Source organism: Ciconia boyciana, chromosome 4, assembly GCF_034638445.1.
Source record: "Ciconia boyciana chromosome 4, ASM3463844v1, whole genome shotgun sequence".
In the NCBI taxonomy this organism is placed as follows: Eukaryota; Metazoa; Chordata; class Aves; order Ciconiiformes; family Ciconiidae; genus Ciconia; species Ciconia boyciana.
The window spans coordinates 54482719-54498648 of NC_132937.1; the positions used below are offsets into that span (position 1 = coordinate 54482719).

Here is a 15930-nt window from a genome sequence, read left to right on the forward strand (position 1 = left end):
GAAATAGCAAAACTGAAATGCTGAAAACAAAAACCTGAAAAAAGAGGCACAACTGATTGCACCGTCAATGAAGACATGCAAAAAGGAGTTATTCAAAAATGGAGAAACTGAAAATAGGACTGAGAAAAATGAAGGAAAGAGTAAACACATAAAAGGCGCTTAAAGGGCTTCAAAAAAAGCTGATACAAACAATTTAAAAATATTTCTTACCTTCTTCAGTCATTGTGTCATAATATTTTAGGTTTCCATATGATCCAAGCTCTACAACATCACAGTAAAAGACACAAAGATAAGGAACCAGCAGACATTCAAGAAATGTACACGTTTTTGCATGTGCTTCATAAACTCGAACAGTGATTATGCAAAAAATTCTGCAGGACAGCCAAAAACAGATTACAGAAATGGCAGTGCCTTCCCCCCCCCTGAAATTTCACAAGTCACTGCCTTTAGATAAGTAACTTGCTAAAGTGAGATGTAGGAGAAGCACTGAAATCTAAAATTCAGCCTTTTCAAGGTGATTGACAATTTGGTGCCTTTACATTTGGGAAAACATAATAAACCTTGACAGTAACTAATCAGCAGGAGCTTTGGAAACCAAGCTCTTTTAACATTCCCAGGTCAGACATTCAAATACTTATGCATCCAAACAAAAAATCATAAACAAAAAATCTCAAAACATATAACCTAAGGAACTGTTCATAATGCTGTCCCACAAACATTGTTTTGATACCAGTGTTGATGTTGCTTTAGAGGGGTTACTTCATTTAACCACTCTCTTGTCACTTGTGAAATCAGAAAAAAGGTATTTACTCACTTCATCATTTGGTATGAGACCTAAATTAATTAAATCATTAAATAGATCTGAATACATTGCTTTACTATATTCTAGCAGGGCAGAGAAAAGAATGGAATGCAGAGATCTCCAGATCTTTAGGGCTACTATTATTTTTCTGTGTGATACAATCTTGCATGAAATCACCTTTTTTCTCCAGATGTTGCTTTACACTTCATTTCTTAAAGTGCTTTTTTCTTAAAGTTTGGCATATATGTATAAATACAATAATTAATGTAGGTCTACAAAACAGGACAGAGAAAAATTAAGCACAAGGAGGAATTTGTAAATGATTTGTCTGAGGAATTTGTGGATTATTTCACTCATCAATTTTATGTAAAGTTTTACAACTGAGCTTCTGCACATCCAACCTTTGATAGAGTGTAATCATTAAAAAATGGACACTTAACAGTTTGGTAGTGCTGTTTTCTTTGGAAATATTCTCTCTTCATGTTTATGAAACAGTTTAAGCAATTAAATCTACAAATGCTGTCCAATTATTTTGTTTTTAGCTGATGCACCTCATGATCTTTCAATATTTTTCCACACAGGTGAATTTCAATAGAGGTCTGGCTATTAGTTTTTAACTGTAAAATACTGTGATGATATGCAAATCTGATACTTTGAAAGATCCTTTTTTTAAATCTATTTGCAGATACCTGAATCTTTCAAATGAACATTTCTTACATCATTTCCAGAGACAGAGAAAGCTTTATGCCATGTAACTAAAAAATACAGGATATTATCACTGTTAAATTTTTAAAATAATTATGATTGGATTGTAATGATTTTTTCATAGACATACTTTACCAAAATCAGTTACAAATATTGACATACTCTTGCTTGTACAATGCAGTGTCTTACTTGCACATAAGCATGCCCAACAGAATATGACATTACTCTAAGTCTCTCTTAAAGCAAAGACAGATGTCATTTAAAGACAGAAATTAATATATTGTTTTATAATGATATACAATGCACCTACTGTTTTCTAAAAATGTTCTCAGTGTTGAAACATAATCTTTGTAGCTGCCTTTACACAAAAGAAGCTATTGTCCTACCATCTTGATTTTAGTCCTAAAGATTCGAATTCTTTACCTGGGAAGAGCTCCCAATAACTTCAATATGGACTTCCCCACATACAGCATTTGGGACCACATGTGCTGTTTAACGAGGGCTCAGTGTCTGCTGGCTGTACAGGCACCACCTTTGCTTAAACTTATTCTCACTGATCTCTGCCTTGATGTGTCTGGAGTCTGCTTTGCTGGAACCTGGGGTGAGGCATCCAATGGAGGATAAGGACAGGAGTAGAAAACAGATGCCAAAAGGAGTCCAAGAGTAATCAGAGAAATAGAACTGCATGCAGGAGACAACACTGCCAGAGAGGGGCTGTACAAACTCGTGGAGAAAAAAGAGTGGGGGTGCAGAAGGACAAAGTTGAGAAGAAGAAGGTTGTACCATAGCAACAAACTTAAGAATTAACAGAATGATAGCATGAGGCCTCTGACTTAATGGATGAAGCCGAAGAGGTTTCACAGGAAGCCAACAACAATGGTGAATTATGCTAAATCTCCAGAAGAAATAAAAGTGGCAGCAGAAAGGCAGGGCACTTGACATACAGGCAATCTGGTTTAGATCTATTTGCCTCTCATCTGAAGTGAGAGATACAAGACGAACAGGAAAGAAAAAAGGAGACTCTGACCTTACAGAGACCGAGGAGAAAAGAAAAAAGGAGATACATGAGAGTGCATGATGCTGATTATAATCATGTTTGGGGCACTTCAGCAATTCAACACGCCAAGGATTAAACTAGGTTAATTCCTGCAGTTAGCAAAATTATTTCCAGGAAAACTCTAATCTTGCTGGTGAGATTACATTCCTCAAAGCTTTTATAGTCCTATACCCAGAGCAGAACATTTTATACAATCACCAGCCCACTGACTGCAGTGCACAACGATGATGCCAGAAAATGTCAGCTGCACGTATTCACATGAATTATTTTGTGGATTTAAAGACTACTTGGGCCAGTGCTGCTCAGCAACACGAAAGGTCTGCCTCTAGACAGTCTGCCTCCAGTATATTGCACTGGCTTCTGCTGTAAAATTTGGACTAAATCTGCTCTTTGGTATTTATTTTTGAATTTACCTGTTATAATAAGATTGTGTTCAATATGACTCCAAGTAAATTCAAACTGAATTGAAGTAGTTTTTGAAAAAAATATTGTATTGGAGAAAGCTCTCAGCTTTTAAAATAAACTGATTTTAAATGGAATTGGAAATCTGAAATACTGTGATAAAGGGTACTTGAAAAAAATACCCCCAGATCCAGCACTATTAAAATTTGATAATTCCAGTTTCATGAACATGCTATGCGGTTCCCACGGGGAGGTCATAGCAGACAGACTGGCTGACAGCCAGTACCTGCATCCCTGCTGGTTGCATGAAACAAAGAGGATGCAGAGATGTGGCTTAACAGCTGATCCTCGGCAGTGACAGAGTCACTGAATTAATTTGTTCCCTTCTGCATATTTTTACAACAGAAGAGAACAAAGGGTTCCTGGTAATCCTGTCTGACATTCCTGAAGGATTAAACAACGCTTCCCTTATTACCTGCTGTTCTCTACTGTGTATGTAGGAGCCACACCATATCAAAGTAAACAAAAAGAATAATGTTGTTAGTCAACAGTGCTACATTATTTGTAATTTCAAATTACATTTGAGACAGCCAGCATGGCTTCACCAAGGGCAAGTCTTGCCTGACCAACCTAGTGGCCTTCTATGGTGGAGGGACTACATCAGTGGAGAAGGGAAAAGCTATGGATGTCATCTATCTGGGCTTCTGCAAGGCCTTTGACGTGGTCCCCCACAACATCCTTCTCTCTAAATTGGAGACATATGGATTTGATGGATGGACTGTTCGGTGGATGAGGAATTGGCTGGATGGTCACATCCAGAGGGTAGTGGTCAACGGCTCAATGTCCAGATGGGTATCAGTGATGAGTGGTGTCCCTCAGGGGTCCATATTGGTACCAGTACTGTTTAATATCTTCATCAATGACATAGTGGGATTGAGTGCACCCTCAGCAAGCTTGCAGATGACACCAAGCTGAGTGGTGCGGTTGACACGCCTGAGGGACAGGATGCCATCCAGAGGGACCTGGACAAGCTCAAGAAGTGGGCCCATGTGAACCTCATGAGGTTCAACAAGGCCAAGTGCAAGGTCCTGCACCTGGGTCAGGGCAACCCCCAGTATCAATACAGGCTGGGGGGTGAAGGGATTGAGAGCAGCCCTACAGAGAAGGACTTGGGGGTACTGGTGGATGAAAAGCTGGACATGAGCTGGCAATGTGCGCTCGCAGCCCAGAAAGCCAACCGTATCCTGGGCTGCATCAAAAGAAGTGTGGCCAGCAGGTCGAGGGAGGTGATTCTGCCCCTCTACTCCGCTCTGGTGAGACCCCCGCCTGAGTACTGCATCCAGATCTGGAGCCCTCAGCACAGGAAAGACATGGACCTGTTGGAGCGGGTCCAGAGGAGGGCCACAAAAATGATCAGAGGGATTGGAACACCTCTCCTATGAAGAAAGGCTGAGAGAGTTGGGGTTGTTCAGCTTGGAGAAGAGAAGGCTCTGGGGAGACCTCATTGCGGCCTTTCAGTACTTAAAGGGGGACTGTAAGAAAGATGGGGACAGACTTTTTAGTAGGGCCTGTTGCAATAGGACGAAGGGTAATGGTTTTAAACTAAAAGAGGGTAGATTCAGACTACATATAGGGAAGACATTTTTTACCATGAGGGTGGTGAAACACTGGAACGGGTTGCCCAGAGAGGCGGTAGATGCCCCATCCCTGGAAACATTCAAGGTCAGATTGGATGGGGCTCTGAGCAACCTGATCTAGTTGAAAATGTCCCTGCTCATTGTAGGGGGCTTGGACTAGATGACCTTCAAAGGTCCCTTCCAACCCAAACTATTCTATGATTCTATGGAATCATATAACTAATTACTCAGTTTATTTTCAGTGTTCACTCACTAAGTATTGTAGGTACGGTCTGTGGTGAAATACTAATTTCTGCCTTGTAAGTGTAGTGCCCCAGGCTGCCATAGAAGGAAAGCATAGTCAGTATTTCTCATTGTTCTCTTGCTACGAAGATCTCAGATACAGACTGCAGTTGTCCCTAGTTATGTCAGAAATGAGCCTGGCTCAGAGTTTCTCAAAATACTCATAAGACATACAGCTATTTTAGAGATAGCAACCTGCATTGCTAAAGGTGTGTATCCCTTCATGAAAAATGCGAACTCAGACTCTCAAAACAAACTAATGCATTGTGGGTTTCTTCGACAAGCATAAGATTTTCACTTTGCACAAAAAACATATTTGTATGAAAATTCATGTCACACTTCTCCAAGGTAATTAAACAGCTTCAAAGTTGACATATCTTTTATTGAAAACAAAACTGCTAAAGAGAAATCACTGAAGACAATCCCTGAATTTTTAGTGCAATTCCACCATTGCATTTACTTGACCTTCCTTGTTTGACTTCCACAGCTGTGAAGGCATCAAGGCATAAACCTTTATCAGCATCAGTGGGAGCCTGGCTTAAAAGGAATTGTGAGGCATTCTGGAACAAGCAGATGGAGAACATATATTTTTCCTGAATTTTCATACCCATAAATTCAACCTACCAAAAGGTTGAATAAGTAAGACATAAGGGAGAAGTGAATTGAGAGAGTAAGGGCTCAAAACTGATAATGAAATTAAGAATGAGCATGCAGTCAAGAACTGCAACTTAAAAGCAAGCAAATCATTATTAAAAAGATTGTAAACATGAAGCCTAACTGAGTATTGGAGACAGAAGAGAATTTTTGTGCAAGAGGTTGCACACATAATTCTGAAAGTTAGCAAGTTCCTGACAGTCAATGACATTAATTTGGTAATCCGCCCTTCCCCTTACATCTTTCTGATATGACCTCTGATTTGCACTTACTGTTGTCACCATGCTTGACAGGAACCCTTTTTTTAATTTGCATTTTTTTAAAAGAAGGCTGAGGAGTTAGGCTAAAGGACTTAGAGGAATTCATATTATAACATCAAGGACTTTGATGTTACTTAGGTTGTCTTTCCCTAATCTTTGCTGTCATTTCTTCTAGGTGTCCTGGTATTGAGAAAATTCAATTAGATGATCACAGACTCCTCCATAAACAAAAAAAGGAGGACACTTCAAAAGTCTTGCTAGATAAGTTGTAGTGGCTATCCAATCTAAATTGGAATCAAAGCTTGATTTGGCTTCATCAATGATGTTAGATTAGGAACAAAAAACTCTCGGTGCTAAAACCTTGTGAAAAATCTAGTGGAGATTAACTTTACAGGTGTAAAATGACAGTCCTAACCTCTAGCAGATCTGTAATAAAAGATAATGCCTTTGTACATAGACTATTTGAGGCAAAACACAAAAAATCACACCAACTGAAGGACATCAGGTATTGTGAATTTTAAAAAGGAAAAATCCTTTTGAAATAATTTTCTTTCAGTGAATCTCATCTTAATTTTGAATCCTACTTTTTATGAACTCCATAAACCTCTTAACTTTCTCATAGAGTACTTATATCTCATCTAGGATAGACTGGGACTGCTGTGGGAGTTTGTATGTATTATCACTGCAGAATGCAGAGGAGAGAAAACAAATGTTGTTTTAAAAAGCAAAAGACTTTTTTCTCCTACTACATCCAGATAATCCAAACTATGCAAGTTATAATTAAATGTTGTAGCCCACATTTTTACTTGTGGACCTTCAAGCTGCCAGTTCCTGCAAAATGGAGGTTTTGCCACTGAACTTGCACAGTGGAAAATACAGAGGGACTTCTTTTAGATCTGAGTAATACAGTAAATAATAATAGTGCATGCATTTTAGAATTACATCTTTTTGGATTATGCTACTACCGTTACTGCTTTATTAACACTCCTAAGCAAATAAAGAAAATCATATAAATTAAGGCTTTCAGATACTTGACCAGTAGGCAGTACCTTGGGAGTAAATAAATTAGGTAATACTCGGTGCATCTGAGCTCTAAAAACACACGTGCTCACCTTTCATCTTGTCTTTAAATTGCAAGCCTTCTATTCCTGTTCTCTCTCCTCACGCGTCCTTACAATTTTTTTTATTGTAGGTGGTTTTGTCCTGATATTAATCTTATTAAAGTTGTCTGGTTTTATTATAATTAGTTTATTGCAATTTTATCAAATTGGAGTGTGAATAGAAATACAATTAAACATTTATACAACCATATCAATAGAGTTCTAGGCAGCTCAGGATAGTCACAACACCCAAAAGCAAGATCTGCCTATTACTTTGCTCTTAGTGCAGCATTTAAAATTAAGACTGAAAACCCACTGTTCTTACAGTCCATGCTGTCTAGCAAATCTTCTTGCCCTGACAAAAGGAAATTTTTCAGAGGATCCACAGAGTTTTAACTGCTATGGGTTAAAGAGCATATATTTTTAAGGAGGTGATCAATGGCATGTTATTAACACACATACACAACAGAGACGAAAGTAATTTAAATGACTATTATGTGTGATAATAGTCTGCTTTTGATATTTTTAGTTAATTTTTTTTTTCTTCACTTAAGAAAAGCTTGAAGCTGCTTGTTCCTGAGGGCTTTGTTTCCTTTTCCATCTTCTTTCACTCATAAGTCACCTTTGTGCCATCTGCCACCAAACTCTTGAAGACAGGTGCCATACATTCTCTAGAATGTAGTAACACCAAAAGACAACCGATATCTAACAGAATTGCCTCTGCCTGGATCAAACACAACTCCTGCTGACTTTGAAGGGGGTATTTATCTTTGAAGAATTTTCAAATATTAATGAAAATGGGAATTCCAAGATGTAGAAGTGAAAACCTCGTCCTACTGAATGACATTGGGAGCTTTACTACTGATTCTGATGGGGTCAGGATTTCACCAAGTGTGGGCCAGGCACTGTGGGGTACTGGACACATACAACTCCAACCGCAATAAATTCTAGCTGTTCTGGTTTTCAGCATGTCCCAGGCGAATAATGCAAGAGCAGCATATGTTCCTTTCACTATCCAGTCATAAAATCCAACCAACCTGTGGAGCATGAAGTAATCTGCCATGTGCAAACTGTACTAAAGGAAATCTTTCACCTTGAGCTTCAATAGAAAGTCCCTCATAGCTACTATTATTCCCTGATCTGTACAGGTTTATAAATTATTCATGTTCTTTGTTGTTAATGTTTTTAACAAGGAAATTCAGAGTTAGGAAGAAACTTAAAATGAAGCTAAAGCCGTTAAGCATGGACATGCACAGTCAGGACAGCTGTACCCTGCTCTGGGATCATGCTTGTATTTAAATATTCATGTCTTCCTTGCACACTCTGTAGGGAATCCCAAGAAGAATATGCTGTCTGAAGAACAGGGCATCACGTGGAGATAAGAACAAGAATTTTGCCTGCAGTGAGCAGCTTGAGTAGATTCCAGTTAAAAGAATAAAACATGACATGCAGAAATATATTGTTGCAAAAACTAACATTTACCACAATATGAACACAAGGATTAAATTTCAGATTTTCAAAACTAAATTTTAAAAAGGCACCAGAAAACTGCCATTATATAAAATTTGCTACCTACAAAGAGCAATACTGATTTTAGAGGGAGACTTGTTCTTAAATTTTTAAGTAGCTAGAAATTCTACCAGTGAAACTAGCAATGACTGCTGCCTTCTCTCTGTATTTCGGGACCACCTGAAGTTAAGCAGACCTGACATTTATTGCTGCAGAGTTTGAGAGCATCACAACAAAGAGCTACATTTTGCCATTGAACTGCCCATTCTGAGAGAAATTTGTAAGGGTTTCTGTGCACCCCAAGTTATGTATGACAAAAACATACCCGATTTTTGATACATGTCACTAAGTATAGAAACATTCTGTGGATAGGATAAAAGTTGCAAGCCCACTCACCCTACAGTCATGGAAGTGCAGCCACTGTCTTTAGAAAAAGCAAGACCAGCGTCCCCAAAATATGACAAGAATGAAGTGGTCCCTGCACCTATGCTAAATAAACCCACTCAGTAAAATAATTCAGACTTCAAAAGTCTGCTTCTTCGGTTGTAGATACATATTTGTGATTGACATTTAGATAAAGCAGCTGAACCAAAACTTCATTATAAAATTCTATTCATTAGCCTAAGATATCATTTTGTCTATGCCAAAAGCACACATCTTTATAGACATCTCAGGTTCCACAGCTGTTACAGTGATATTTATATCTTATGTGTGCTTACATGGAAGTTTGTAAATTCAACTGCTATCCATTTTTGGCTTTGAAATCTTAAGTAATAGTGGGGGAAACAGCTATTTAATTTCTCTCTCTCTCAACTTTCTGGCAGATATTAACAGGGCTATCTAAAATACCATCTCTGCCTATTTAAATAGATCTGCCTTTAGCTGCACAAAACCCACGGTTTCTACTCTACCTATGCTGTTGCTCACTCTGGCAGTGTAAGGAGTTCTACCTACAATTTCTCTACCTTACAAGTTTGATGATGGAGAGATCTCTAAAAATATTCATCTCATCCACATTAACCATGCAACCTGAGGTATCTAAATTAGGAACACAATTTCTGTGGTCTCTACCATAGTTGAAAGGTAAAGAAAGGGGAAAGAAGGCCTCACTGGAGAGTGATGTGCCTCATTGCCTCACCAATCTCATTTAACTGTTTAAAATCTTCCCTTTAGCTTTCTTCTTGCTAATGACTGTGCAGAGAACCGCACCACTGAAAGCTGAGCTAGCAATGTGCCCTTGCAGCAAGAGTGGCCAACAGCATCCTTGGCTCCATTAGGCAAAGCATTGCCCGCAGGTTGAGGGAGGTGATACTTTGCCTCCACCCAGTGCTGGTGAGACACATCTGGGTGCTGGGTCCAATCTTGGTCTCACCGGTACAGGAGAGTTGTGGACATAGAGGAGCAAGTCCAGCACTGGGCCACAAAGATCATAAAGGGACTGGAGCATCTCTCATATGAGGAAAGGCTGAGACACCTAGGACTGTTCAGCCTGGAGGAGAGAAGGCTCACAGAGATCTTATCCACATGTATAAATACCTGATGGGAGGGAAAGAAGAAGAGGGAATGAGACTCTTCTCAGAAGTGCCCATTGACAGGGGAAGAGTGAATGGGCACAAATTAAAAACCAGAAAATTCCATCTGGACACAAGAAAAGACCTTTTACTGTGATGATGGTCAAACACTGGAATGCATTTCCCAGAAAGACTGTGGGGTCTCCATTGTGGAGATATTCAAAACATGACTGGACGCAGTCCTGGGCAACCTGCTCTAGCTGATCCTGCTTGAGAAGGGGTTTGGACTAGCTGAATTCTGTAATTCAAGAGGTCCCTTCCAACCTACATGAACAAAAACCCAAACAATTCTGTGAAAGCTAGCTGCATAAAGAGGGTATGAGTACCTACCTTTGTAAGACATGACACTCCATTCTGAAGGTAAGCCTAATTGCCCTTTTTATTGGTTTCCTGTCTTCATATCAGATTGAGATACTATGGGATGGAGATAAAGGGAAGACGCTAGATTATAACTAATGGCTATTAATTTGTATGTGAGCCTGGCAGGGAGCCCCCATCTTCTCTGGCAGAAGTTACTGGCAGGTTACTGCAAACATTTCAGCCTTCAGCAGAGGAGAAAGCCAGAATGCTCTGAGCACCTTGCTCAGAGGGCTGTTTTTCCCTGGTGGGCCAGAAGAGGAAGCAAGAACTGTTACAAACTGGGTAAGAACAAGTGTGCAAGAAGAAGGATGCTGAGCTCCTTTGCAAGCCCATGGGTATGCCTAAAGGACACTCAAGAATGATGAAGGATCTAGAGCATACATAATTACTTCTATTAATTTTGTCTAGATTTGCACATTTTCTCATGTTAAATAATAGGCTCTTGTGCTTATAAGGCACTAAGAATTATTTCTTTCGTCTCTGGCACGGTGCGAGGAAGTGCACTGAAGTCCTGCAGGATCCACACTGGAACTGAGGAAAGTGGAAGTGCTCAGGTTACTTCAGCAGTGCAGGAGCTGAGCATTACCCACACGTTGGTGAAGCTGAACTGCCTGGCCTTACTTCTCCGAGGCTATAACAAATAAACAGCTTCAGCCAAAAAAGGTTCCCAATGGGAGTGAGCACAGACATGACGGTGCAGCTTACCTAGGCCAAGGGAAGAACAAGAGCACAAGGGTTTTGCAAAATGAGACCAAAGCTAGGAGTCTGCTGAGTGTCCAAGCAGGTGAAGGTTACCCAACCTTGGTCAGCTGTCCTTGGGGTAAGCTGACATTTTTCACAACATCTCAGAAAAGAACACAAGTAGCAGCAGCAAATTCAGCAAAACAGTTTGAGGTGAACGGAAAAGCTGGGAAATTCTCAAGATCAGGATCTAGGAACACAACAGGATTTAGTGAGTAATTATAAATAATTCACTACTATGTTAAAAAGTTTGAGGATCACATCATTATTTTTCTGAGAAGCATGAATGCAGGTTTCTGTTTTTTCTTTGTCAAAGCAGGCAAGTGACAGTACTGCATTTTTCTGCATTCAGCGAAGGAAGTGACAGAATTGTCAGCTCAGCTTTATGTAACAGAAGGTTACTTCTCTCACCAATAACACGCACCATATTTATGTTTAAAAAAAAGTAAAGCATATAAGATAAACAACAACTTTTCTGCAGAAGTACATCCTGTAGTTTTCCACTTTGGAAATAGGACTAGAGATGGGAATAGGAGAGAATTGCCAAAGATACCTCCTTCTGACTGGGGACTGAGCCATGACAGAGATTTATATCACACCCATTTTCATGCAGAGGATGCTATTTGCATATGAGTTATATCCTCGTCACATGGGAGCAAGGGAGTCAGCATCTAGCTAAAGCGTCGCTTGCAGAAGATGTTTTGTTGGCCTGTGGCACCTTATCAGCAGACAGAAAAGGGGTGGCATGATAAGGAAAAAATCTCATTTTTCCTGTACCCTGCTAAAGCTGTGCAAGAAAAGCAAGGTAGCCTCAGGTTGCACTGGTGCTCTGAATCCGCACTTCAACACTGGTATCTTTCCTTTTCAACAGAGTACCCGTAGGAGCCTCCAGAGAGGAAAACATCCCTCCCCAATCCTGAAGGAATCACTCCTTAAGGTAACCTACAGCTTGTAAAGACAAGGTAGGCTCACTATTCATGGCAGACACTTGCATACAAAATACTTCCCATACTTTTCCTTCCCCTGCTCCCACTGCGAAACAACAGCCCTCTTCTATTAAAAAATGTAAAGAGATCTTTGTAAATCCTACACTTTCATAACCCAGGAATGCCTGTTTCAAAACTAGGACAAAGGTATCTGAGGTACAGGGCTCAGAAGAAAAAAAGCCACAAATGATCAATGATTGCCATGATTTATGTTCAAGTTGCTTGGATTTTGGATTGGGGCCTGACCACAGCAGGTCTGATGATGCGATCCTTATTCATATGGGTAATGCTGTTATGAACAGTCCAGCTCAGTACTCGGTGAATAAAGGATTGTCAGACCAGTACTTAAGCAGAAGCAAATATGGCACAGGATTTCCTGGGGATTAATCACTGGCTGGGAGTTGATGATAGCCTGATGCACAGGCAGTCATTAATCTTAATCCTCAGGAAATGATCTGTACCAAGGTCATTATTTCTGTAAGAAGATAAAAGCAAACAAAAACCTAATGTCATACAGATATTTGTATTTTTAATGAACAACAAGATTTCAACTGTAATGTAAAGTTCACATCCCATTAACAAATACCCTACACATTCACCTGTTAGAGTGGCTGAACTCTTATCTTACAAGCTTTATGCTGAGACCAAGATTTTGAAGAGGAGAAGCCTTCCTTGCCTTAGACTGTTAAATCCACAGCATGGCCGCACACCTGCCTGAATGCAAAGTGCCAAATGTCCAGCAACTCCCACTCATCTCAGATGTCACTCATCTGTCAGAGGTGGGCTGAACACTTTGCAAGCCCACTGATTCCAGAGAGTTTACAAGCTGGCTTTCACAAGACAGGCACACACCATGGCAAAACCACATTTGTGGGGAAAGGTAAAAGGAAGGATAGGTTCATAGCTGTGTAATCGTGTATCAGGATCACTCTGTTTATCTACATTTTGTGGAAAGTAAAAACTCCTTTAAGTCATTTCTCTCTCATTTTGTATTTTTCTACTTACAATGAAGTGCATTTTTAAGAGGCTCTCAATTAAAGTAGAGGTTGGTTCTGACTTTGCAAATGAATTATTCAGGAGTAAATATGATGAGCTGGTTTTCTATAAATACATTGCATGTTAAGGTAACAATAACCCTCTGTAGGTCAAGCTGACCTTTAATAGTCACACAGCCTGTTTATACATTCTATACTGCTTATGCTATCAAGAGGACTTAGATGGGACTTCCTTTCTGTCAGCCTTGCAAAGCCCACACAAGTCCAAATGACAGAGCAGTGTGCCTTTTCATGCCTCCATTTTCTTTGCAATTATTCAAGAGAATGTAACAGTGAACTTTATTATTGACATAAAGAGAAAGAAAAGCTGGACCTTCCAGCAGCGGTGCAACAACTACAGATTTTACTTCTAATGGCAACATTTGATCTGGAAGCTGTGGAGAGTCAAGCACAGAGCTCCCAGACTTTACGAGTTTTTTTCCAGAGACTGAAAACCAAGTTCACTTGGCTGTGCCAGCTGCAAGCCTGCTGCCATCTGCCTGGGGAGTGCTTTGACTGATGAATGCTGCAGCCCAGAAGGAGAGCAAGCACTGAGGAAGCCATCCTATGGGAAGAGGCTGATAAAAGCTGGGTGCAGATGAGTGAGATGCAGTATGAGGAAAGGCAAAGGAAGTAAACAGTAGCAACATGGGGAAAGAGGGGGAGGAGGACAGAAGGAGTATGCCCCAGTGCAGGGGGTGCCAGAGTACCTGTGTACGTGTCAGCTTTGATTTACACCTTTCACACTTTTTTCCTTTGAGAATGGCACTTTGTAATGTTCTCATACACTATTCTTTTGCTGCAAATCCAACAAATACGGCTAATGACACAATGTTTTTGACCTATTGAACTAAGTCATCATCTGGCAGAAATACTGAGGAGATATAAGCTGACTAAAATGGGACAGAAAAATACTCAGAACCTCTTTCTGCTATTCCTTTGAGTCTGATCCATACTCACATTAAATGATTTGGAAGAAATCCTTTGACCTCACAGGTCATGCACCAGGTCCGTCATCTTTCATCATGTGAGTGCAACAGAGCTAATCTTCTTTGCTTACACAAAACTCAAAACTAACACAAATCACTCGTTTATTTCTCCATTATGTCTGTTTTTTTGTAGTAGGAAAGGGTGTGTGAAGAGAAAGCCATGTGGGCCAGAAAAGGCACCAGGCAATCCTTTACATTTCTACATCCCCCCCAAAATGATGGGTTTATAGAGCAAAGGACTGCACTTCTCAGATGCTTCTGATAAATACTACCCCTTCTTTTAATTCTTAACAATGAAATGCTATCAGCTTAAAAAGTTACTTAGCTAGCATGGTAAAGGGCTGTTAAAGTAAACATGATGCACCAGCTGATTGTTCAATGTTCATTATAAACAGGAAGATTAAAACACAAGAACGTGGTGAGAGTTTGGTAGGTAAAATTCATACAGAGCCAAAGAGATAATCAATACTGTATACAGCAGGTACCCATATCTGTTACCACACATATTTTTGAATTGAATGTAAGATTCGAGTCCAATGCTGTCCAAATTAGTTAACTAGTATTACCTATCTTGGCCACAATATTTACATCAAACTAAAATATCTTTTCTTTTATGGAGGTTTGCAGAATTATCTCAATACAGAATAGTGAATTTGGACACTTAAAAGCTCAAAATCTGAGGAAACAATATGAGCGTTCAGCGGAGATATCCAATATTTCAATATGCCTTCCAAACTACCTGCAGTGCAAAAGATCGCGAAAGCTAAGTCTGCCTACAAATGAGGTGGTGCCTCAGAAAAGCTTAATGACCATAATGTGTGACAGAAAAGTGGGTGGATTTTTTTCACATCTGGGCATATTTGTAAAAAACATTCAAAAATATTTATTGAATTGCACTCCTATATTGGCACTTTCATGCTCTCCTTAATTAAAATTTGAATTTTGTGAAGTCAGTGGAAATTTGAAATATTAGCTCCTTTGATATTAATACCAACTTAGATGTCTGCATGCACATAGGCTATTTTCCAGTGTCTTCTTGGCCATTTCTTCATGAAAGCTGTGCACTAACATACAGTATTTATTGCAAATGCAGGTAGATTTTTTTCCCTTTGTAAATTTTAACTCAGTGTGTCATTTTTAATGAAACGTATAGGTGGTTACTGCCTTGCACTTATTTAAGGGCCACGAGACCTTCATATTCCATTTTTTGAAGAATATTAATTCCAGGACAAATATAAGAGTTTGGAGAGGAAAAAAATCCCCCAAACCAGCAAAGTATTATGAGCAAAGAAACCCTGAAGAAAATTTGACTGGAGTAATTTAAATAAGATTTATCCATTGCAGCCATCTCTATCAATCAACGTTGATCTCAAGTGTTTTACTGACATAATGAAGAACAGCATTGAGTTACCTGATAAACTTAATTATAATACCTAATTTTTGAAAGAGCTGGGCTTCTTTGTCTCCCAAGATGGATTTCAGATTTCAAACCCCTTTTTTCCTGTGCTGTTGTGAAGGGGGAAGCCTCTGGATCACACTACATGGTGCAAGCTTGCTACAGGGGAAAAGTAGTGAGAAAAGATCTGAATGCTGAACAAGCTATGTCTAGGAAACAAGTGAAATAAGCTTGAGAAATGGAAAAATACCTGAGAGCTGATCTTATTTCTGAATCTTCATTAAGTCCAAATTGAACTCCAGTTAACATTTCTAGTTGTCCTCTGGTCTTCAATCTGTCATAAAGGTTCTGTCCCTGCTAATGAGCTCTTCCCAGCCTGCTTCGGTTCTCTCTTGTTTTTAAAAAATTTTTGATGAAGTCTATTTACTGCTTCAGATGATTGTTA

General features: G+C 39.5%; 1 protein-coding gene across 3 annotated transcripts in view; it reads right to left on the reverse strand.

Moving 5' to 3' along the window:
* Positions 1–15930, reverse strand: part of SLC24A2 (solute carrier family 24 member 2) — a 117244-nt gene that overhangs the window by 40523 nt on the left and 60791 nt on the right. For 2 of the 3 annotated variants that reach the window (XM_072860231.1, XM_072860230.1), the window contains one exon: positions 211–261. The exons of the other annotated variant lie outside the window; for it this stretch is intronic. In XM_072860231.1, the coding sequence (XP_072716332.1) occupies positions 211–261 (51 nt within the window). The remainder of the gene's footprint in view (positions 1–210; positions 262–15930) is intronic. 3 annotated transcript variants of the gene reach the window in all.